This window comes from Hypanus sabinus, chromosome 23 (assembly GCF_030144855.1).
Source record: "Hypanus sabinus isolate sHypSab1 chromosome 23, sHypSab1.hap1, whole genome shotgun sequence".
NCBI lineage: Eukaryota > Metazoa > Chordata > Chondrichthyes > Myliobatiformes > Dasyatidae > Hypanus > Hypanus sabinus.
The window spans coordinates 44948355-44974247 of NC_082728.1; the positions used below are offsets into that span (position 1 = coordinate 44948355).

The 25893-nt window shown below is 38.6% G+C and overlaps 1 protein-coding gene across 2 annotated transcripts in view; it reads left to right on the top strand.

Annotated features, from left to right (window-relative positions):
- The window catches only part of gas7b (growth arrest-specific 7b), a 501012-nt gene that overhangs the window by 187357 nt on the left and 287762 nt on the right, over positions 1-25893 (top strand). For both annotated transcript variants that reach the window (XM_059948836.1, XM_059948837.1), the window contains exon 2: positions 25289-25409. In XM_059948836.1, the coding sequence (XP_059804819.1) occupies positions 25289-25409 (121 nt within the window). The remainder of the gene's footprint in view (positions 1-25288; positions 25410-25893) is intronic.

Genomic DNA, 25893 nt, shown 5'->3' on the forward strand with positions numbered 1-25893 from the left:
CTCACAGACAACTAACATCAAGCAGTGATGGTTGTCCTGTTGCTTTTAAACACTTAGCAAATACAAACTTATAAATAATCAGTAATCTGGTTTTACAGCATTATTGTCCAAAGATGAGACGTGGGTTATTGTCAGACTCTCCTATACATCTTACCTTAAACAATAATGTCTGATACAGCAGGTTAGAAAGAATAAAAGCCACCTCGGATTCCAAGTGGGAAAATTAGAGACATTTCTGCTTCATAATGCAATTGGCACAAACTCCGAACTCATTTTAACGACAGATTGGATTGGCCAGTAGGTTAACTCTGCCAATGTCAGACTATCAGTACTAGCCATGTGATTTTTGATGAGGAACGCTGGTAGAAATGTCCAATTGCAATATGTTTCATAACTTTCAAATTTATCATCAGTAGGAGCGAAAACTAAACGTGAAACATTCTTTGCTTCTCCTCTGCGTTGTACACCATTCCTACTCGTAGGCCTTTGCATGGTGTTTAGTAGGACTTGGACAGCCAGATAAGGGCAGCTCTAATTTTTAATATTTTGTCTTCATTATCCACTTAAACAGCTCATGGTGGAGAAAAGTATGCTGAGTTATTTATATCCTGTGCCTCTGGGGATAGCTTTGACAGTGGGTTGATAGATTGTGTAGGTGAGTGGAAGAGCCTAGGGACATTTGACAAGAATGTGGACAAACAAACTAGGGTGGGGTACAATAGTAAACACAAACCAAAGGGTGCATTCACATGCTTGATGGCTCTTCGACAAGCTGAACATTTTCAATTTGTCATTACACTTTCCTAAGATAGCAAATGTAATGACATGCCTTGTTGAAACAGAGTGCGTAGCATCGCACTAGATACTAAGCAGGATCAACTTTGACCAAGCCGACTGCCTGAGCCCAATAATGAGTCCATTGATGGAGCAGACAGGTGGCTGTGTCCACGTCTGACCATTCATGTTTGGTGCACATTAGAAGCATGAGGAGCTAAAAAGCGTTACCAACTACCATTTGTTTTCCTTCCACAAAGTTTTGCTATCAGAAGTCAGTCCAGTATGTTCAAGTCCCTTGAACATCTGACCCAGAGTTCAATGACTACTCACAAAGCTGAGAAACATCACATTGCAATTAGCAATAGCTGTAGTGAACTTGTCATGTGTCGATCAGGGCTATGATCCATCCACATCTTCACTCCAGTTCCAGACATAGCAATAAATTCATTTTTTAAAATGCTATATAATTAGAAATTCAGAACTACTGATTTTTAATCTAAAAATTATGGATTGTTGCTAAAATATTAGTGTTTTTGGCTGATTATAAATTAATAAAATAACACATTTACTACTTGGAATGTGTATTTGATATTTTACAGTGATTTCAAAATCTCACCAGGGTCTGCAACATGAACAGTCTCTTTCATGTGAACTTGGAGCATAAAGCACAGCTAATTAAAGAGAAAGGCAAACCCAAATCTGTACTGGCTTCTCTAAGAAAAAAGAAACAAATGGGTTTATAGGTAAATATGTCTCTGTAGTTTAAAATTAGGTTTTGTACTGGCAAACTTGAATATAATTAAGGAATCCTACTGCTCCCAGCCTTAGGTGGAAGAAGCTGTTGCTTTTCATATTTGTTCATTAAAAAGATGTGATGCTACTTGCAATGCTGGTATTTCTTGCCCATCCCTGACTACTCCAGTAGTGAGGAGGCAGGTCAGAGTTAATCACGTGGGTGGGACTGGAGTCACATATAGGCCAGACTTGGAATGAAGTGCAGATTTTCTTCTCTGAAAGCTATTATTGATTCAAGTGTGTCAATGCAGCAGTTTTCAGATTACCATTTATGAGAGTAGCTTATGTTGTTATTTCAGAGAAATTTAATAATCACTCAAATTTAAGTTGTCTTGCTGCTTTGGTGGGATTCAAGTATCAGCCTCTGCATCAGTGGACCCAGAACTCTAACCGCTAGTCTCATTATTTAATTATTGTATTATAGTACTTCTTGAGATTAGGATGGAGGAGAAACAGCAGTGCATGTTGCATGAAGTCTGAGGGTCATTGGTGCAATCAATTTATTGCCATCCTATGTTCAAATTTGGAGATGGGTGGGAGGTCAATACAGATTAATGAAATCATATTCATAGATATCTCACAACTTGCGCAACCAGATACCTTCAGTGGAAGTAAAAACTTGCTTTCCACTTTGCCCACCTGACAAATGTGCAATTAAAATCGAGGCCAGTAGTTTTGCCACTTCCCTCTGCCTGTTAAATTGTCAGAAAGGCTAATAGGAGTCTGCAGTGTTTTTCTTTCAAATATAGTTCTAGAGGTGTTGTTGTAGTCAATACAGCAGTTTTTACTCTGGTTGTCGGGAGAGTCTTATGCCAGTTTGGCAGCTAGCTGATCTGGAACAAGGAAACATTTTTCATCAGAAATTTGTTACAATAGATTTTCACCTGTCAAGAATTCAAATATAAGTAGGGCCCACAAACTCAATTCTAGGGCCAACATTTAAGCAATTTTATGGGCTTATTTAGCTCTACTTTAGTATCAGAAAATAAATTCAATCATACAATAAATTTACAAAACTGAAGTATTTTGCTTTTTATAAGTATTGTTCAATAACCTGCCTCGGCTTTTCTGAACTCAAGTGATGATGAAAATTTATTTTTCTTATGGATCTTAAGTGTGCGGTGTTTTGTACTGGAAACCACAGTCCCGTTACTTGCACTTTCTGTTCAATTAACAAAGCAAATTTAAATTTAATTGCTAAAATGGTACATTAACTAAATAACTGTGGGCCCTCTTGGTCACAAAAATTAATAAGATTTATTTTTTTCTTTCTCGCTGCAATATCGGTGATAACAAGCAATAATTTCTATTTTGGTTCATTTAGGTCATTTAAAAAAAAACAGGTCTGAAGGTGACTCTTGTAATCTGGTAATAAAATCGATTAGCTTTCAAGCAGCAGATGTTCTCTGAATCCCCGCCCTGTTTATTCTGAGAGAATACTTAGATTATTTAAATTCCATTCACGGGCAGGGTAAAAGGATAAATACCTAACCTAGGACTGGTTGAAGATAAAATTTTCAAATTAAAATACTGACCATTAGCTTTGTGTTCTGTAACTTATCTCCCTTGCACTAATAGTAAAGGCATTGTCACTCTAATCTAAATGGGGAAGAAAGACGATTAGAGACTAACAATGCTTTCCACTGCATAATATGTATTACAAAATTTTATTCCATGTGTTCACTAGTTGAGTCATGTCTGTTCTAGAGCTGGTGACTCCCCAGTTCAGAGTAACACTGCACTTAACACTGTACCAGTATCTTATGTACTGCTGGATAGGGATGTGGACAGTTGCTGAATAATTATACCAGGAAGCCTCAGACAGGATGTCACTCACATAGTGTAAAGATTTTTACTCCTCATGTATGTGAAGGATGTAAGAAATAATTCAAAGTACATAATGACCATGACAATTTTTTTCTACAGAAGTGGTTTGCTATTGCCTTCTTCTGGGCAATGTCTTTTCAAGATGGGTGACCCCAGTGGTTATCAATACTCTTCAGAGATTATCTGCCTGGTGTTAGTGTCACAAAATGAGGACTTGTGATATGCACCTGCTCCCATGGCTTCATGTGACCCTGATCAGGTGGCAAATCAGGTGCTACACTTTGCCCAAGGGTGACCTGCAGGCTGTAGGCTACCAGAGGGAAGGAGTGCCTTACACTTCCTTTGGTAGAGATGTATCAACACCCCACCACCCAAACTAATGGACATACTTCCCAAAATGGGGTTTGGGAAAAGAAATTTCTGGTTCTGCCCTCTCTAAACTGAGTTGCCTAGTCCAAATGAATGGACAAGAAAAGAAAAGTTCCGAATCAAATCTGGAGAATTTGCCCTTTCCTCTAACTTGTATCAAGTCTACTTGTGTATCTAGCAGACATATGAGTAATGACTATCCCATGCATTAGGTCAATGTGTCTCTGAACAGGGATAACATGATTGTATGTTGCCCGAACCCACATCTGTAAGTTGATGATCAGTCAATTGAACTAAGTTCTGAGTAAATAACAGGTGAAAGCAAGGTCAAGTTCTTTTGCACTTGACCTAGCTGATCCTTTGTCCACTTCACCTTGAGGTCTTAATTGACCAAAGGTGAGGAGAAAATGGTTCAGGAGAACCTGGGCATGCATCAAGACCTGGGTGAAATTTCTAGTCAAAGTTAAGCTTAGAGTCTTAATCCCACTCCAAGCTGTCCTCAAGGTGGAGGTGAGATCTGACATAAAGAATGGTTTTTGGTTTTAGATCAAAGTAAGGGAACCTTCTGATAGATGTTGCCTGGCCTGCTGTGTTCCACCAGCATTTTGTGTGTGTTGTTGTTTGAATTTCCAGCATCTGCAGATTTCCTCGTGTTTGATCCTTCTGGTTTGTGGATTTACCAAGAGGTTTTGGAAAAAAGATGGAGTGGTTCATGCTGGACAGGGCACTGAGATATGTCAAATCTTGTTTACTGTTATTGCACAAGTACGTCTATTGACATAGCATTATTTGCACAGCATTCAGAAGAGAAAAAAAAACAAATTATACAAGAAGAAACACAATTAGAACCAACTGGTTCAACATTTGCTGTCCAAAGTTTGTGTGTGTGTGTGGAAAATGGAGTGCTGAGAGGAGGAAGGGGACCTACAAGGAGGTGTGTGTTGGTGTTGGGCAGGGAGGTGGGGGAGGGAAAGAAGCTGAACGTCGGTGGAGGTGAGAGAGGAGAGTTCAAGAGCCTGAACCAAAGATGTCAACTGTCTACTTCCCTGTACATTTGCTGTCTGGCTTCTAAGATTAATTTTCCCCTCCTGTGAAAAAATATACTGAGACATTTGGAAGATTTGCTGATGTTTCAGAGCAAGGAGTTGTTCACAAATGAATATTTCCTAATGCAGGACTACAGGCCAAGGCAAGCACTGAATCTTAGTACAGTTGGCCCAGAGACTCCACAGGAAAAAGCCTTTACAGCTGATGTTCCCTCCAATTTGTAATGACCAGCGTGCACATGAATCTTGAGCTGTGAAATTTTTTGCCTTGTGACAACAACATGTGTGCACTGAATACCTCATAGAAACATAGAAAACCTATAGCGCAATACAGGCACTTTGGCCCATGATGCTGTGCCGAACATGTACTTATTCTAGAAATTACCTAGGGTTACCCATAGTCCTCTATTTTCCGAAGCTCTATGTACCTATCCAGGAGCCTCTTAAAAGACCCTATCGTATCTGCCTTCACCACCATTGCCGGCAACCCATTCCACGCACTCACCACTCTCTGTGTAAAAAAACCTGCCCCTGATACCTCCTCTGTACCTACTTCCAAGCACCTTAAAACTGTTCCTTCTCATGTTAGCCATTTCAGGCCTGAGAAAAAGCCTCTGACTATCCATATGATCAATGCCTCTCCTCATCTTATACATTTCTATCAGGTCACCTCTCATCTTCCTCCAGAACCCACTGATGATGCAAAGATCAGTGCCAGAGGATCAGCAATTTCCTCTCACACCTCCCACAGTATCTTGGCGTATATCTCTTCTGGTCCCGGTGACTTATCCAACTTGATACTTTCCAAAAGCTCCAGCATCCTCTTTCTTAATGTCTACATGCTCAAGGTTTTCAGTCCACTGTAAGTCATCCCTACAATTGCCAAGATCCTTATCTGTAGTGAATACTGAAGCAAAGTATTCATTAAGTACCTCCGCTATCTCCTCCGGTTCTATACACACTTTTTCACTATCACACTTGTTTGGTCTCATTCTCTCAGATTTTATGCTCTTGCTCTTCTAATCCTGCTCTCCAAGGCCATCACGTGGCCCCTTCTGGCTTTCCTAATTTCATTCTTCAGCTCCTTCCTGCTAGCCTTATAATTTTCTAGATCTCTATCATTACCTAGTTTTTTGAACCTGTCATAAGCTTTTCTTCTCTTCTTGACTAGATTTTCAACAGTCTTTGTACACCACGGTCCCTGTACCCTACCATCCTTTCCCTGTCTCATTTGAACGTATCTATGCAGAACTCCATGCAAATATCTCCTGAACATTTGCCACATTTCTGCCATACATTTCCTTGAGAACATCTGTTCCCAATTTATGCTTCCAGGTTCCTGCCTGATAGCTTCATATTTCCTCTTACTCCAATTAAGCACTTTCCTAACTTGTCTGTTCCTATCCCTCTCCAATGCCATGATAAAGGAGATAGAGTTATGATCTCTATCTCCAAAATACTCTCCCACTGAGAGACCTGACACCTGACCAGGTTCATTTCTCAATACCAGATCAAGTACAGCCTCTCTTCTTTTTGACTTATCTACATATTGTCTCAGGAAGCCTTCCTGAACAGACCTAACAGACTTCACCCCATCTCAGCCCCTTGCTCTATGAAGATGCCAATCAATATTTGGGAAATTAAAATCTCCCACCACGACAACGGTTATTATTACACCTTTCCAGAATCTGTCCACCTATCTGCTCCTCAATGTCCCTGTTACTATTTGGAGGTCTATAGATAACACCCAGTAGAGTTATTAATCCCTTCTTGTTCCTAACCTCCACCCACAGAGAATCAGTAGACAATCTTTCCATGACTTCCTCCTTTTTTGCAGCTGTGACACTATCTCTGATCAGCATTGCCACAGCTCCAACTCTTTGCCTCTCTCCTTGTCTTTTCTGAAACATCTAAAACCTGGCATTTTAAATAACCATTCCTGCCCTTGAGCCATCCAAGTCTCCGTAATGGTCACAACATTATTGCTCCAAGTACTGATCCACACTCTAAGCTCATCCACTTTGTTCATGATGCTTCTTGCATTAAAATAGACACATCTTAAATCATCAGTCTGAGCACATCCTTTCTCTATCACCTGCCTATTCTCCCTCTCACCCTGCTTAGAAGCTTTCTCTATTTGTGAGCCAACTGCCTCTTCCTCTATCTCTTCAGTTTGTTTCCCAGCCCCCAGCAGTTCTAGTTTAAACTCTCCCCAATAGCCTTAGGAAACCTCCCTGCCAGGATATTGGTCCCCCTCGGATTCAAGTGCAACCCGTCGTTTTTGTCCAGGTCACGCCTGCCTCGAAAGAGGTCCCAGTGATCCAGAAATCTGAATCCCTGCCCCCTGCTCAGCCACTTATTTATCCTCTACCTCACTCTATTCTTATACTGTCTCATGGCACAGGCAGTAATCCTGCGATTACTACCTTTGAGGTCCTGGTTCTCAGCTTCTTTCCTGCACACCTTGGAGGGAACATTGCTTACAGCTCTCCCTTTATTGCACAATGAGGGGCTGGAATGAGTGTAAACATCTCTCAAAACAATTGCTCATGGAATCTGTCTGTATCAGAATGTATGATGCTGATATGATGTAAACTTTATCTCTTTCTTGTGCTTGGAATGCAATCCAGTTCAGCGAGTAACATAATAGGTATTTATTTTAGCTAAGACAATGTTAAACAAACGGCAAATAGATTTGGAATAGGTTCACATCTATCTTAGCAGGACTGTTGCATTCCTGCTCCTGGGTCCAACCATAATATCTCGTGTTGTCAGTGTGAAATTTGCACATTCTTTTTATGATTACCTGGGATTCTTCTCAGTCAGGGGTTCCCAGCCTTTTTTTTGTCACATGGACTAATACCATTCAGCAAGAGATCCGTGGACCCCAGGTTGGGAGCCCCTGCTCCAGGTGTTCCAGTTTCTTCCCCCATCCCAAAGAGGAGCAGGTTGATGTGTTAACTAGCTACTGTAAATTGTACAGGTGAGCGGGAGAGGAGATGGGAGAGTGGGGAGAAAAAGAATAGGATTTGTATAAGATTAGTCTGCACGGGTACTTGTACTGTGACTCGCTATGATTATAAATCAGTCTTCAAACAAGACTAAGAAATGACCGAGAGAGTATTGTACACTTCTTTCTTCAGCTGTCCATCAATTTTCGATGATGACTGAGGCCTGGGCAAGGTGGTATGGAAGGCCTGCATCTGCCCATGCTGCCCTCTCCACGCCACCCATGTTGTCCAAGGGAAGGGCATTAGGACCCATGCAACTTGACACAGGTGTCATTGTAAAGCAATGTGTGGTTAAGTGTCTTGCTCAAGGCTTGAACTAGCGACCTTCAGATCACTAGACGAACGCCTTATCCACTTGGCCATGTGCCACACACTATCATACACTGCAGACTATGGGACCAGAAAACTTCCACTTCACTGAAGACCCACACTCCTGCACTAGCTATGCATCTCACTAAGCTGATCCATTAGGGTTACTATCTGCCTGATGTGGAAAATCGCACAAATGTGGTGTACACAATTAATCAGGAATCTAATCCTGAAAATTACTTGTCTATCATTCCATACTTGATCATCACAGTTCCTTCATCTAACTTTGGGTTAAAAATACTCAAATTCTTACTTAACAACACTGTGGGAGTATCTTCAGCAGGTGTCTAGTGATTAAAGCAACATCGCCACCTCTTCAAGGGCATTTCGGATGGCCATTAAATACTGGTCTTACCAACAATATTATTTTGAAAAAGTGAATAGAATGGGGAGGAGTTGAGTGTGCAGGTAGATTTAAGAGTATTTCCCAAATGGATATGAAAATGTTTTTTGGCCTCCAACTATCTGTGATCCAATTTAATATTCCACTATCAGAAGAATGCATGAGAAACTGAACCAAATCAGACATCAGTTTCAATGGTTGAACTGTAAGGGCAGAATATATTGCATACCCCTTCCCAATAAGAGGCACCAATGCCTATTCAAGAATGTTAGTTCATAATGGCCCATAAACTCATGCAAGAGTTCATGTAAAGGAATGTAATTTTAAGTACTCTTTCTGGTTTACTAAACAAACTTTAGTATCCCCACAGACACATTTAGACCTTAAGAACATTTTTACTAGTTGGGCTTAATAGTTTGCCATTGCTGTTGTTATATAAATCACTGGATTTCAAATTGAGAATTCTCCCACTTGATAAATTCAGGAATAAACTCCATCAAAATAGCACCATTATATACTTGTGTCTTCTCTCTATGTCACTAATGCAATGATGCCCAAAGAAGTACAATTGCCTCATTTTAATAGGGCTAATGAGGATGGTCATTCTCAACACACTTCAATTTAAACACACCAGTTTAAGCAGGTATAAAACAGAGGAGAATGCTTGTTGACTTGATGTATCTGTAGATTCTTGTACACATGGACATCCCTTTCATTTTATTTTAATTTCCCCCATGCCCCACTGTCTCAAGCAGATGAGATTCTTTTTAAGATTTGAATATACTTAGAATTTTAATTTTTTTGTTGTGACATCTATTTCTTTCTCAATTTAACTTGCATGTAATTTTCTTTTCCTCTTTACTGCTTCTGTCAAGATTCATTTGACTCTGCCAGATGTTATAAATGATTATTCAACTATTGTGCAAATGAGCTTTGCTGGCAAATTGAGTACAATCAACACTTACTCTTTGAGCAGACATTCTTGGTCATTAAACACTGACAGAAAGATGTTCCACAGGGCTTTAACCATCCTTTTGTGAAAGGGTACTTCCAACATTTTATATGCTGCTTCCTCAGTCAGTTTTGAGGAGTGTCTGAGCAACAGCTCACATTTGTGCTTGCTAATTAGCTAATGATCAATTCTTGACTCTGTTCCCAGGGAGAGAGGGAGGCAAGATCACTTTCTAATTGTAATATGATGCACCTGGAATAAAGTTAGTTGATAAATTGCACATGTGCACAGTATGGTATTGGTGCCAATTAACCAGCATGACCAATAGAAATCTGGCAGGCTAGTTCAAAGCCAAATGAGCTCTCTAGATTGGCTGCAGATAATAACTCAGGTCAAAGTAATTATGTTGTGGTGATTCTACTTCAACAAGCTTGCCAATTATCTATTCTTTTGTTTTCAGTGTTTCAATTGTACTCCTACAGAGATTTGAGAATTTTAATAAAAATTTTCCTTTCAACTTGTTTCTAAATTTCCTGGAGCTGTGTAAGTATATTGAAGGAAGGGACATTGGACTTTGAATTTGAGACTTTAAGATCTTACACTATTGAATCTTGACTATATTATGGTTGTGCTGGATAGAGTGCAATGAGATTTACCAAGATCCTGGATTGAAGAGCCTTGGTTTTGGGGAAAGATTCAATAGGTTGAGTTTGTTTTCCCTTGAGTGTTGGAGGCTCAGGATTGACCTGATTGGAAGTATATAATATAAGGAGCATAGTCAAGATATTTTTACCATGGTAGGAGATTCAAATACATGAGCTGAGAGGAAGGAGTTTCAAATGGAATCTGAGAGGTAAGTTCCCCTTTTGCAGCAATATCTAGAACATGTTGCCAGGTATGTTGCCAGGTGGTTGTTTCAAAATGACAAAGCCACTGTTAATATAAACTAAAGCATTTTTAAAAAGAGACTCTTATTAATAAGATTCCATGACTATTAACTGGTACTTTAACTAACACACACGCACACACACACCCCCCCCCCCCACCTCAAGTCCTTGACTAGCATAACCTGTAGATTGAGGGTGCATGGGATGTTGTACTGGAGCCATGTTTCTGCAAGAACAAGCACGCAGCAGTTCCTCATCATGTGCTAGTATAGCCACAGACAAATGCAACCCAGATTGTCTTCCACCAAGCAAACACTCAAGGGCAGCACAGACGAGGGCCCATCACAGATTGTAGTGCATTCACGGAGGCCTCTGCTCGCTCACGCAGCCTCTGGTACATCTTCTCTGGAGTGGCTGCAAAAGGATCTGGTCCACGTAAAAACCAAAGCAATGCAGCTCCGCCACAGTAAGTCTTGCTAATGAACCCGTGAACTGGACTTGCAGTATTCTCCATTATCAATATCCAGTGGGGTCTTGCAATTACAAAAAATGCCCAAGACAACTATTTGCACTGTTTGTTGGACCACACCCTACTTCCACATAACAGTGGTGCGCAGCAAGTCCAGCTAACAATATGAAACAAGTTCAGCTCCATTGCCATCTAACAACTTGTTAGTAGTGTAGATGTACAGTACGTAATGTTCTTAATATCCAAAAGTGTCTTGGAATCGTACAAAGGACATAAATGATGAGATGTTTGTAGGACCTGGAGAGGCTGATGCAACTGAACATGCCACTATCTTACCAGAAATCTATGCTGGCAGAGGTGCAGTTGGCTGACGGGCCTAATTTTGTGCCGTACAGCTCTGATAATAAATTTTGTATTTGTCAAAATAGAGTTGGCCATAAATGTCTGTGTAATCAGGGGAGCTGCACCATGTGCTTGAATTGAGACTTTAACTCATACCGATGAGATGCTGATTGTACCATAGAATATATACATTTAATGTCATTTCTGTTTAGAGTGCATAGTCTGTCTTAACGTCAACCTATCAGTAATTTTCTTTTTCCAAACTAAATATATACGTAAATGATCATTTTGTTTTATTTGACTCATCAGGACTTTAACCAACTTGCTTAGCTGTGTCCCATTGTACAAGATTAATTCCTGATAATTACTTTTGTGTTAAATATTTTTCATGCTATTTCAAACTGTTCATCCTATTCTGTATGTAACACTATTATACACATTTGACCTGAGGGACATAACGGTTACTAATCTGAGCTGTATAAGATGCAGCACTGAAATTGGCCCCAGCATACCCAGGTTATGGAAGGTAAAAATCTCTCAGAATGGAAGCATCTGATGGTTGTCCATTGGATTTGCTTTGAACAATGAGGGGCATTGATTTTGTGGATAACCAGAGACTTCTGCCCAGGGCTGAAATGGCTAACACGAGGGGGCATAGTTTTAAGCTGCTTGGAAATGGGTACTGAGGGGATGTCAGGGGTAAGTTTTTCCACACACAGAGTGGTGTATGCGTGGAATGCACTGTTGGCAGCGGTTGTGGAAACAGATACAATAGGGTCTTTTAAGAGCCTCTTAGTTTGGTACATGGAGTTTAGTAAAATAGAGGGCTGTGTGCCTTGGAAATTCTAGGCAGTTTCTAGAGTAGGTTGCATGGTTGGCACAATATTGTGGGCTGAAGGGTCTGTAATGTGCTATAATGTAATGTGTTCTATGTAATGCATCTGTTTGCATCAGAAGACAGCTGCTTGCCAACATCTAATCTTTAACATTACTCTGAATGTTTTGGGGAGGTTGACCAAATTGGTACTTGGATTCAGCATTGCTTAATGTCATTCTTCAATACAGTGTAATGGAGAATGAAATGTTTGCTACTCCATATCTGACGAAGCAATGTCGTTTCCTAATGTTAGTTGGCTCTTGCATATCCAACACAGCAGTCAAGTTCGGGATTTGCCTCTATGCATTTGAGCTAATTTAAGAACCTGGCTAATTTAAATGCAAAGTTGGTCCATTTCAGCTGTAGACAGTGTTTCTGTAGCTTGCTGAAAGTCACCCTGAGCACTCTTTCTAGGGAATTGATTTGGTACTGAGGACGTTACCTGGATGGCAGAAGGACCTTGGATCCCTCTGTAGCATTTTAATTTATTCCTAGCAAAGATCCTTGCAGCTGCCTTAACTCCAGAAGATAACTCGGTCTAGATACAACAAATTTTGTGTCTTATCAGGTAGTTCTGACTCCACGAGGAATTGGACCAACTTATCTTAAGGGAATATTGAGAACCTACCAGCTTTGTGAATAAGAAAGGTAATTAGTGATATCCAGCAGATATAACACTTCTGTTTACACAGGAGATCCAAACCTGGGGTCCATGAACCCTGCTGTTAATGGTATAAGTGTCCATGGCATAAAAAGGTCTCAATCCGCTGATTTAAAGTTATTTATTTTCAAATTTTCTTTTACAACAGAAAGAAGGTCACTTGACCATTTGAGTTTCTGCTAGTTTTTAAAGCAAGCCCATTACCTCTGAAGGCCCTGATATTCCATTCACCTGCATAAGCAGAAAATTCCTGTAGCCAAATAACCTAGCAAACTATATTGGGGATATCAGAGGAAATGGGAGCAGCATTCTCCCTTATGCCCACAGGGAGAATATACAAATCCCATTAGAGAGCAGCATTGAACCTGCTGCCTGAACCTGTGTGCCAGCAGTGCTATCTGCTATCTGGAGTTGCACTGAACACTTGCTTGAATGTGCCTGAATCCACTCTGCAGCTTTCTGAAACCGCATCTCTGTCTGTAGCAATGGAAACTCAAATCATATTAATGGTGTGCTTATTGCCCTGCTCAGCGAAGCACCTGTTTGTGGCTGTTTCCCACCAGTGGTCTTTCTTGCCATTCAGGGTAACTTTATCCAAGGATTACCTGCAGAAGACATTTTCCACAACTTCACAGCATGATCTGTGGTTGAAGGGCATCCTCTTTTGTTGGCCCTGTATCCGTGCTTCAGAATCACAACCAAATGCAAAATTGCCTTGTTTTTCATGCTAAGTGTTAAGGTCCCTGAAGTAATTATGTGAGAGTTTTCTCATCAGTCAAATGATCCTGCAGTGTCTAATTTTAAAAAGGTCTTGGAATTGAAATGGTTGTTGTCGAACTTGAGCACATATTAAGCATATACTCATTGGCCTTTAGTTGTATATCCCAGACTTGCAGTTATCAAATCTCTAGCACTGGATTGATTTATTTTTACTCTTTTGTACTGACTTCAGAAGAGACCTTTGTTTACGTTGCTTATTTTGACTCTGGTCCTACCACAACAGTAAAACGACCTTCCTCTTTTTACACATGGCTACGTTGTTTTCTCTGAACTTGTTCAGGATCTTGAAGATATTGTCATTCTCAGGAACATTTCCACTCAGTCTATCACACCTTTAAAGTTCAATGACAGTTCCACCTTGTCCATCATCTGCCATTATCTCTTGTCTTTCAACTTCAAACTGGATTACTGCAATGGTGCATCCTCAAGCATCCACAGCCGAAGACATCACAGTGTCTCTACACTAACGCAAATACGAGTTTAAACTGTGGACAACATCTCAGTAGCGTCAGTGCCTTGTACTTCAATGTATTAAAACTCATATGATACAATTAGTTCTTAGTTGGACACTTGAAGTAGAATTCTGAGTTATATTTGTATGTCATGCCAAGTCAAGTTTATTGTCGTTTAACTATATACATATATACCATCAAATGAAACCACGTTTCTCTGAACCAGGGTGCACAATTTATAACACATAACACACAATTTATGAAAGTAAGGATAAAATCTACAGATGAATTGCACATAAATAAAGTGCACTAATTAAATATTGTAAGGTACAGAACAGAGCAGTGTCACTTTAAATGCATTGCGGGAGGGAGTTGAGAAGCCAAATGGCCTGAGGGCTGGTATTAAAACTCTCATGGGACATATTTGAAAATGTTTTCTAAGTTTGAAACACAAACTTGGGATTCAAATTGTGTTTGGAAGATGTAAGCCTTTGTTTATTCCTTATTATCATAACATATCTGGCCAGGTCAACATTTTGTAATTCCATGAATTGATGAGTCACAGGAGCTGAGTTATTCTAAAGAGGAAAAAGTTGATAGAAATAAGCATGGAATGGAAGTGTGCTCACTAAAACTATCACAGTTGGTCAGGTTTGAATCTGCAACCAAATGAACTTGTAATATTGTTTATTTTTCCACCAAAATGAAAAAGTAGAACAGACAAGGGAATCATTTTGTTCACAAGCCTTGCTTTGGTTTAGATCCAATTCGTATTAAATGGTAGCCTCAATTTGGAAGCAACTAGATTTTCAGTTTAAACCTGTTTGCTAACAGCTATTGAATATTAAAAAAAATGAAATGTAAAACGCATTCAATCCATTTAAAGCCTTTTTACCTAAGCACACATACACTTGTGGAGAAAGGAATTGCTAGATATATCAAATAATTTCAATGAACATTCCTAGTAGTTCACTCTGTAAGAACAAGGTGGAAAAAGTACTCCCAACCTTCTGCTTCTAAATAAAATTTCAAGTATAATAATGTGTTTGCATTTTTTTAAGGGATGGCTAATCTCCTACCTCTGTAATGAATCTCACCTTGCATTTGTATACCCAAACACACATTTTGATATGCTCCAACCTGGCCTAATCCCCAATTATGTACTTTGTTGAAAAGCCAGGGAATTTAGTGTGAAAAAGCTATTAATGGATTGGCCCTCTTTACTCCTTTGAATAGTCCACACTATAATTGAAATTGCTTCAAGTGTTCAGGTTTGTAGGGTTCCAATTAACTCAAACAAGGTACTTTTATGCAGGCCTTCAAGGTGTTTTCTGAAAATATTGAAAAATTGACTGTTTTGAAAGAGTACCGTGAATGAACTATCGGAAGATCCAATTAACCTCAGATGTCAATGAGAACCAATCAATATTGAACACATCATCCTCATTCCAAGCAGTGATGTTGAAATTACACACCAGTGGTATTCGTCTAAGGATATGTAATGCGTTTATATGCTTTCACAGAAGCATCTGTGCATCTATTTTGATAGCGCATCAACCTTGCACTAAGACACCAAAGCGAGAGGGAAATGTCAAGTAGTTTATAATATTTTATAAATTTTGAGTGCTGATCACAGAAATTAGTGATAACAGATTTTTAAGGCAATGGTGTTATTTGTAAAAAAAAATACCTTATGGGTGTTGATTAAAAAGGAAGTCTTAAATACTGGATTTCCAAATTTGCGATTGGCGATCACAAACTTGGGCCGTTAAGCCTGTTCCCTAGATTAATACTCCATTCCAGACCGCTCTACATCGTAGCCCTTAAAATCTCCTCATGTAAACTCAATATCAAATGATTCGTGATATTTCAGATTTCTACATGATCTCTAATATTTATGTCACTCATGCTAACAGGTGTGAGTTTTGCTCTGTTAATAAACTGATATAATTAATTAGTTGCTTTCATAGCAGTCTATCAAGTCTCTGTAGATTAGTTTTGCACTGTGTTGTTGAATATTAGTGCAACTCTACAAGTAGCATTAGTGAAATACTTAATGTAAATTTTTGAGTGGGCATTTTATTTCAATCAGTATGCAGAAAAAGCCTCGAGTTAAAATTTGCATTGGTACAAAGTACTGATATTGTCAAGGCTAATCATCCAGAAGAGACGTCAAATGCTTATTGTTTGTACATCAGAGGTTGTACTGTTCATCCACTGGATGGTAGGAGAGTGGGAGGGTAATATTGAGGAGGCTGTGCAATTAGGATTATGTTTAAATTGTAATAAGTGCAGAATAATATGACCACCACTTGCTTGCTATTTTGTGCATTTTATCCGGTTTTGCCATACCAAACAATGTCAAGAGAAAGCAGTCTTTTAAATTAATTGCACGCTTTTTCTAAAATAATCAAAATCTCATTGCTAGAGATACTTGAGCCACACAAAAAGCTGGAGGATCTCAGTGAGTCAGTAGTGTCTGTGGAGGGAAAGAAGTTGGGGATTGATGGGAACCCTCATCTGCCTAACCTACTGAGTTTCTCCAGTTTTTACGTGTTGCTGCAGATTCCAGCATCTACAGACTCGTGTGTCTCCTTACTGAGATGCTTGATAAGCAAATGGTAAAAGGTTACTGGAGTTGGTAGGAATGTTTGTTTGCAATCAGATTCACCATGATCTCATTAAATTATGGAATTGGCTTGGAGTTGAGTGGCCTGCTCTTCCTCCAGATGTGTATCTGTATAATAAAGAAAAAAAATTGTCTTGCGATCATACTTTTTTTAGTTCAGTAACTTCCTGAAGAAATCCATGCTCACCATTGCAGAAAAGCCACGTGTTATTTGGAGTAAGACCATCAGGCCATCCCACCACAGCAAACGCTGACAACCCCAGTTTCAACACTGTCCTAATCACAGAACAACTAACAATGATCAGTTAACCTTCCCGGCTCCTCTTTGGACTGTGGGAGGAAACAGGAGCACTCAGAGAAAACCCATGGGGAGGAGACACAGGGACTTCTTGCAGAAGATGCTGGAATTGAACTTCCAACTCCAACGGCCCGAGCTGTAATAGTGTTGCACTCACTGCTCCAGTACCGTGGCGCTGTTGAAGAATTCTGTGGCTTGTGATTTGTAACAGAGGGCAGAAGTTGAATTTAAGTATAAATTGGTTTGCTTTGCATTTCTGACATTCAAAGTACATTTATCATCAAGGTTTGTATACATTATACAACTTTGAGATTTGTCTCCTCACAGGCAGCAACAAAACAAAGAAACTCAAAATAACCCGTAAGTAAAGAGCGTCAAACACCTTGCTCACCTACTGGTTGGTTTGGTGGTTCTTTGGTTCCTCCTGTCATCATTACTTCAATTTAAAAACACGGATGTCACAGAAAGCAGGGCTGATGTTACCTTGATGTGTAGCCCCGTTATTTTTCTATTTAATTAAATGTGAAATAAAATTGGACTGAGTGTAAATGGGCGTTCTTGCTTGTTGCGTGTTTTGACTGTGTGAATTCCTTCATGTGAATTTTCTTCACCCTGTCATGAAACCTTCATATACTTTAAAAGAATTTATTTGTATTTGAAGGAATAGATATTGTTACAATCAATGTTAGAGAAGTACTCTTCTCTCAGTTCTCTGCATATGTGCTTGAATACAAAATGTGAGAACTCTGGCACCTATTTCAAAGCAGGAGTGTGAGTATCAGTGTAACACTTCACCACATTTCTGCTGTGGCAATGCAGGCAATTTGTGTAGTTATACAGAACCTTTTTTTAAAAAAATGCTGAAGGGTCTCGGCCCATAGTATCGACAGTATTCTTTTCCATAGATGCTGCCTGGTCTGAGATCCTCCAGCATTGTGTGTGTGTATTGCTCGGATTTCCAGCATCTGCAGATTTTTCTTAGAGATGCTCATCCCTCAGCTATAAGAGAAGGAAATACTTGCATTTGACCTCCCCAAATATATTATCACATTCTTGTTTGGATTAAATTCAGCTGCCATTTTGCTGTCCAATTTTGCAACTGATCTTTATCTGTGCCTTTGTTTAAGGAAAGATGTAGGGGTTATCCAGGTTATTGGCCTGTAAGGCTCAAGTCACTTGGGGGTGATTGGGGGGGAAGCTATTGGAAAAGACATCAAGAGATGTGATTTATGTGCATTTGGAAAGGCGTGATGGCCTGATTAGGTACAGTTAACAGTTAATAATGATCTTTTATTGATCCTGTTACAGTTACTATTCTATAGATTTGCTGAGTATGCCCACAAGATGAATTGTAGGGCTGTATATGGTGACATATGTACTTCGTCAAAATTGACTTTGAACTTTGAGATGTTTGCACTAGTGGGAGTATCTTGAATGAGGGGACATAGTTTGAAATGGCTGCCAGCCAATCCACTAACTGAGATGTGGAGAAGATTTGCAGAAAGGTGTCTCCAATGTTACAATGCATCTACCTGGGATTGGAGTGAGCCTCCTTAATGTCATATGGACGAAAACCTGCTTCAGATCTTTGCAAAGTTGGTTGTGAATTGTGACCTACATCATGTAATCTGGAGTAATTATGTTAAAGTCAACTGTTCATTATTTAAAAGACTTGAGCATGTACATCTTACTTAAAGACTTAAAAGAAAATTTTAGCCATTAATAATTTAAATACCTTGATTTTTTACAATTTTTTAAAAAGCTGGACCAGTTGAGGCCAATTTACAGTGACTATAGAAACTATTCACCCCTCTGACCTCTCCTTGGAAGTTAGGTTATATTGTTTCAAAACATTGTATCACAATGGATTTAATTTCGCCTTTTTTTTGACACTGACAGAAAAAGACTTTTTCTGTCAAAGTGAAAACAGATCTCTACACAGATCAAAATTAATTACAAGTGTAAAACATAAAATAATTGATTGCATAAGTATTCACCTCCTTCAAGTCAGTATTTAGTAGATGCACCTTTGGCAGCAATTACAGCCTTGAGTTTGTATGGATAGGTCTCTATCAGCTTTGCACATCTGGACACTGCAATTTTTTCCCCCAGTCTACTTTACAAAAACTGCTCAAGCTCTATCAGATTGCATGACAATCGTGAGTTAAGAGCCCTTTTCAAGCCAGGCACAAATTCTCAATTGGGTTGAGTCTGAACTCTGACTTGGCCACTCCAGGACATTAATTTTGTTGTTTTTAAGGCATTCCTGTGTAACTTTGGCTTTATGCTTGGGGTCACTGTCTTGCTGGAAAACCAATCTCCCAAGTCGCAGTTCTCTTGCGGACTGCATCAGGTTTTCCTCCAGGATTTCCCTGTATTTTGCTGCATTCATTTTACCCTCTACCTTCACAAGCCTCCCAGGTCCTGCTGCAGTGAAGCATCCCCACAGCATGATGCAGCCACCACCATGCTTCACGGTACAGATGGTGTATGGTGTTTCCCTTGTGCCAAACATGTGTTTAGTCTGATGGCCAAGAAGTTCAATTTTGGTTTCATCAGACTATAGAACCTCCTTCCAGCTGACTTCAGAGTCTCCCACATGCCTTCTGGCAAACTCAAGTTGAGATTTCATGGGGGTTTTTTTCAACAATTACTTTCCCTTTGCCACTCCATAAAGCTGTGACTGGTGAAGCACACGGGCAACAGTTGTTGTATGCACAGTCTCTCCCATCTCAGCCACTGAAGCTTGTAACTCCTCCAAAGCTGTTGTAGGTCTCTTGCTGACCTCGTTCACTAGTCCCTTTCTTGACAGTCACTCAGTTTTTGAGGACTACCTGCTCTAGGTAGGTTTGCAGCTGTGTCATATTCTTTCTACTTGATGAATGGCTTAACTGTACTCCAAGGTTATTCAGTGATTTTTGAAATGTACTTGTATCCATCTCCTGTCTTGTGCTTTTCAATAACCCTTTCATGGATTGGCCTGGATTGTTCTTTGACTTCATTGTGTAGTTTTTGCCAGGATACTTACCAGCTGTTGGATCTTCCAGATACAGGTATATTTTTACTCCAGTCAATTGAAACACCTTGAGTGCACACAGTGATCTCCATTTAATTATGTGACTTCTAAAACCAATTTGCTGCACTAGTGATGATTTGGTGTTTCCTATTAAAGGGCGAATACTTATGCAATCAATTATATTGTGTTTTATATTTGTAATTAACTTAGATCAATTTGCAGAGATCTGTTTTCACTTTCATACGAGAGTCTTCTGTTGATCAGCGTCAAAAAAGACAAATCCACTGTGAATATATGTTATAAAACATGAAAACTTCGGGAGTGGGGGAGGAGTGAATACCTTTTATAGGCGCTGTAGAAGTCCTTTTCTTGCAGTAAGATTTACTGCTGGTAAATATTAGCCTGACAATATAATGAGTTCTGTTGATGTGTGTGTATTTTGAATTGCAAAGAAATTCAATTTTCTTTTCAGTGTTTTATTCCCTATTTGATTTTTACTGATTTTATTTATTGACAGATTCTGCATTCCTCTTAATTACAATACAGTGCCCCACCTTAGGGACACAAGATGCTGAAACTAGGCCTTGACTCAACGTTGGGAATTACTTACCCATGCCTTGCACCTTCACCATTCCCTTGTTCCCACTGTTTGACCCACGGAGTTTTTCCAGGGGATTTTGTTGCTTCTGTACACCACCTTAAATTACTTCTGTTTTGTTTATTTATCAAATTACTTTCTTCTTTCATACTTTTCTTTCAATTTATTGCCTTTCTGCCTACCTTTTAAATGTAACTTTTTCACTTGGCTAGGTTTTTGAAATCTTGGCAGCATCCCAAATTGTAGATCCCAAATGTAAATTGTTTCTTGTCAATGTTAGCCCAAGTTGTACTCCACCCCTCTCCTATCCCCAGAATGAAATAGTTTCTAATTCTTCCAGCTGATTACTGGCACACTCTTAGATTGTATTTCAAGACATCCTAGCTGTCTGTGACATCGCCCCTTCCACAGTCCTGCAGAATTGTCCTGTTAACTTCAGAGAGGATAATCTCCTTTGGGCAACTGAAGTAAAACCAGTTAAAGAAAAGTAAGCATGCTTTTGTTTTAATTGTAGATGTGAGAATATTGGAGGGAAACAGTATTAATTGGGATGTTGAAATCGGCCTGAAAATGTCCAACTACTCTTAGCATTTTTCTGACAGGTTTATGTCCTTTAAAGGTATCTAGTTAATGTTGTCTGAGATGGTTTCATTCTTGGCATTCCTGATGGGACTTCTGTCAATGTGGTATTCTGTAACTTGTGTTTCAGATATTCAGAATGTGAGTGCTTGCTTATGCCTTTCGCTGTCTGATCTAGGGAATAAACAAGATATTGCAGACAAATATGTAAATAAGTAGTTAAATAAAAATTGGTGGGAGGAAAGGTATGAAAAACTGAACAGCTGCAACGTTGGGCAACAGTGCAGGCTGGTCCTGGGGACTGCAAAACTGAAAAGTGTAGAACAGATGGATCCAAACCACAGTGTGTTAAACCATGGCTGTAAAGTATTTGTGAATAACACTTTATAGATCTTTATAATTTTGCACAGAATTAAAACTTGAGGTATGTTTGTGCTGATGTCATTGGAATGAATTGCTGGAAGACTAAATTGATCATCTCTAGCCATGTTTTTGTTGAAAGACTTGACTGGAATGGAAAATGTAAATACTTGTTATGATATATAGATGCTCTTAACTCAACTGAATGCTGAGCAATTTGTTCCATGATCAGTTGCTCCCTTACTAAGACAGCGATGGGCCGAAGACAATTAATGGACCTGTCAAATAATTTCACCAAATTAAAGAAAATACTGAGTGAGTAAATGTCTCTGAAATTGAGTGTAAATGTGTCTGATGCTGCTAAATAATTAGCTAGTATTAACTTCCATCGTATCAGATGGAAATCTTAAGCGGTTCCTAAATGGTCAATCTGAGATAAGTAGAGCGTATTTTGTAATCAGGAAGTATAAGTACTAAATTTGTCAGAAAAGCATGAGGTAGGATTGCTTATCTGATCTTCTCTTGCTGTCTAAATTAGATAAAGAGTTGTGATGGCAATAAAAACAGAGGGATTTTCAGCATATTCAAAAAATACTTCAAATCTATGAAGGGTTTTGGCCGGAAACATTGACTGTACTCTTTTCCTAGATGCTGCTTGGCCTGGCCTGCTGAGTTACTCCAGTATTTTGTGTGTCTATGTGTTGCTCAGATTTCCAGCATCTGCAGATTTTCTCCTCTTTGACATCAATTAATAACCTGAGCACTTTCGAATGGACTGTAAAGTACTGGTGATGTCTGTTCTTCATGTAGCAGAACAGACATGAAATTATGATGATATATTCAAAATTATTGCTTCAGTAAAGAGTCAAATGTAGCACAAAATAATTAAATTTAGGACTTGCAAACTAATGAAGGATGAAGTACATCCATCTTCATGTAAAAATAGAAATTTTCCCAAATAAAAATTAGTTAGCAGTAATTTCCAGTTTGATTTTGTACATTAATTCAAAGTAGGGTGATACTTTGAGCTTGTCACTTAAGGGAGTGCTCTGTGTTAGTTCATATAGAACATGCACGCAGTTAGTAACAAATGCACACGTTATTTGCATTATCAAAATAACAAACCACCTATCAATTTGGATCTTGGTATTTACATATTAAAATTTGCTGCTTAAAAGTAAATAGATGAAATGCTGGATGTTAGTTCTTAAGTTATTAAAAATTAATTGCTGTTCTTTTGTGTGATGCAATTTTCAAATCAACTAAATTCTGGGCACAATCCTTAATACCTTCAGTAATGTTAAAGTCTAAGGATTTACAGGCTACAATCCCTAGACAATTCAAGTGCTCATTTGGACAACTCTTAAACGCTGCAAATTGTTACATAAATGTAGCAAGAGGAATAAAACCAAATTTTTGAGGCATAATGCTTGTGGTACACGATATACCTGCCTCAAAGGCTAACTAATTTGCTGGACTTCAGGGAATTTTTTTGTGGAGCTATGTTTAAACATATGGAACTTGTAATACAGAAAAGATCATATATGCTATTATTTTAAGATGAACTTTGGCTAGTTTTAACAACTTGTTTTGAATATTGGCATCAATTTGATAGTGCAGGGCAGAGTTAATGTGCGGAGTTATTGAAGAGATCATGTGAAAGCAACTTGTATTAGCATTTCAGCCAACCAAAGTGGAGTCTTGCGTTTCCTTAATATCTTAGCTTATAAATATATATATGTTGGTTGAACTGATCCCTCTTTGGAAAGAATTTACATGAACAGACAAACACGTGGAACTGGCAACTTGCTTTACTGTTGAATCTTGCTTGTTTAATATTTTGCAAAATCAAACTTTTAAAACTGTCAATGTTTGGCAGGAACACTTTGACCATTGAGTATGCACAGGAAATTGCCAAAGTGGAGTAAAGATATCCAGCTCTTCCTGTAAATTTTGTGAATTACAAATCTTTTCTTGTCTATAGTTGATACAAAGTCAGCAAGCCTGAACCTTCTAAGATAATGTGAAGAACTGACCTTGGTCTCTGCTTCCTGTTTAGTTGTGTTGTGTGAGCATTCTTGTGGCCCACATGTTTTCTTTCACTGGTGCTTGCCTCACAAAACATCATGTTTTTGCTGGAGCAATTGGAATACATGCTCTTGAAGATCTTTAATGCTGAAATTCATTTCCGTTTCCAAAGGGAGACCAACTTGTATTTGAGTTTGTGTAAATAGTTAATATTCTCCTTTTTAAATTAAACTCCATCCAGAACTTGCTAGAGTCAGGACTCTTCCTTCTTCCTCCCCTTCCTTTTTTTTGAAAGGTATTCTGCAAGAAATCTTATTCCTTTATCTTAGATTCTCAGAGACCTCATAACAAACCTGTTTTAATGTATCTTACTTGGTTAGAATCATATTAATATTATAGGATTTACTTAATGTGCATAGTTATTGAATAGATAACAGTATAGCAATTTATAAGGAATGAACCCAAAACTCTGTTTGCACTTCAGTGAATCAAAGTGGAGTTTTCCATTTCTTTACTTTCGCAGTAGCTTAATAATATCCAATATGCAGTATGTGAGGTCACCTTTACTGGAGTAAGATGTAACTACTTACTCTGTCAAGTTTACAATTTGGTGTGCTTTGTAGAGTTGATGTACTTGCGAGAAGTTTTTAATCATGGGAGGCTTCATCTCGTGCCCAGCCTCCTAAAGTCAATTGATACTCTGCTGGGCTTCCTGTCAATGTAATGCATTATTTGTATGCTCGCATACCTTCTTTGGCAGAAGGATGTAATATTACACATATGCAGCATGTCTGATATTAAACAGCATTCCTTGGTCAGATTTTAAAAATTAATGTAACATTCAATGATGCAACTTTTTAAAACTTTAAAATAACTTTAAAGAAAAGTTAGTATTTTATGTTGCTTTAGCAGTATTTTTGATTACCTTTAATTTGTACTTGTCCAACCTTATCCTCCTAATTAGTTTAAGAATGTCTTAGTTATCAAACCTTCTGCCATTTGCAACATTTACTCTATTAAAACTCCTCAATTTGAACACTCTTAGTTTTGTTCTTCATAGTGTGTATCTTCATAGTGTGTACCCTCCCCCACCCCACCATGAGAGGAGTGACAATCAATCATTAATGACATTAGGAGAATTTATATAAAATGCAATCTGTGCCATTATACTAATTAGGAATGCTTAGGTCCCCATGTGTCGCAAAGCACTTTAAGCCACATATACTTTTAAGGAGTATTGTCATTGCTTTTCATATTCATTTGTAGAAACCGTGACCTTACAACTGATCAATTTCTAACAGTGAATGCAGTACTCTTAAGGCAGGGGTTTCAACCTTTTTTATGGCCTGGAACCTTGCTTTGAACCGAGTGGTCTGTGGAGCCCAGGTTGGGAACTCCTGCTCTAAGGCAATTTAGCAATAAATAGTCAGTAGACAGCATAATCCATGATACCAATGAAAATGAAACATAGGGCAAAAAAAATGTTGGCCAATGTCAAATCCTTCTTATAGCCTCACTTACCTTGACAAAAATAGTGATAAATTGCTTGAAATTGGTGAGCATCTGACTACATCAAAACAGCCCATTCTTTAGGGTGATTTAATAATTAAGACAATCACAAATTCAATCTTGTTTAAACTGACTGGAATTTGATTGAATTGCCACTTATTATTTGCAGGGAAGATGTTGAATGTGTTTGTAAATGGAATGTGATCAATTATTGGGTTTAGCAAAATCAATTAAATTTGCTATGTGGGAATCAATGCTTTGCGTGCAAGTCATAAGACTGAAATAACTGAATGTTTGTGTGTTTTTTCTGACAGAAACCTACTCCAGTAAGCTCTCAGACAATTGAGGAAATGGCTCACTCGCCCTTGCCACATGGTTGGCAGTGCTACATGTCACCACAGGGTCGGAAGTACTATGTCAATACCTACACAAGTGGTAAGGCCCATGAACATGTACATTAATGGTTTAAGAGTTTCTAGGAATTTCAGTGGATCTTGAAACAGTTTTCAGTCCAATATTGATAGTTAATTGTCTCTGTACTGCATTTATCCATTATCCTCCATGGAGATTTTAATGTTTTATTTTTACATATTTCCATTATATGTTAATTAACACCTGAAATGAAAAATCATGATATTTTGAATCCAGTTCTGCCAGAAATCATCTTGCTTTTTGTAACTTGTAGATCTCATCTTTGCAGTGATGTCCTTTAAGTAACTGATTTAAACTAGTATTTGGAGTGTTTTAAAATGATTGAAATAATTAAAAGGTCTATCATTAATGATCATGAAATATAAATCTTTTTTTCCCAAAGAACTAGTGCTGTATGAGCACAGTTAACAAGTGTCCAATACCCAGCTAGTGAGGATTTGTGGCAATTGACCAGTTGGATAATTTCTAATTTAATTTGTCTTTGTGT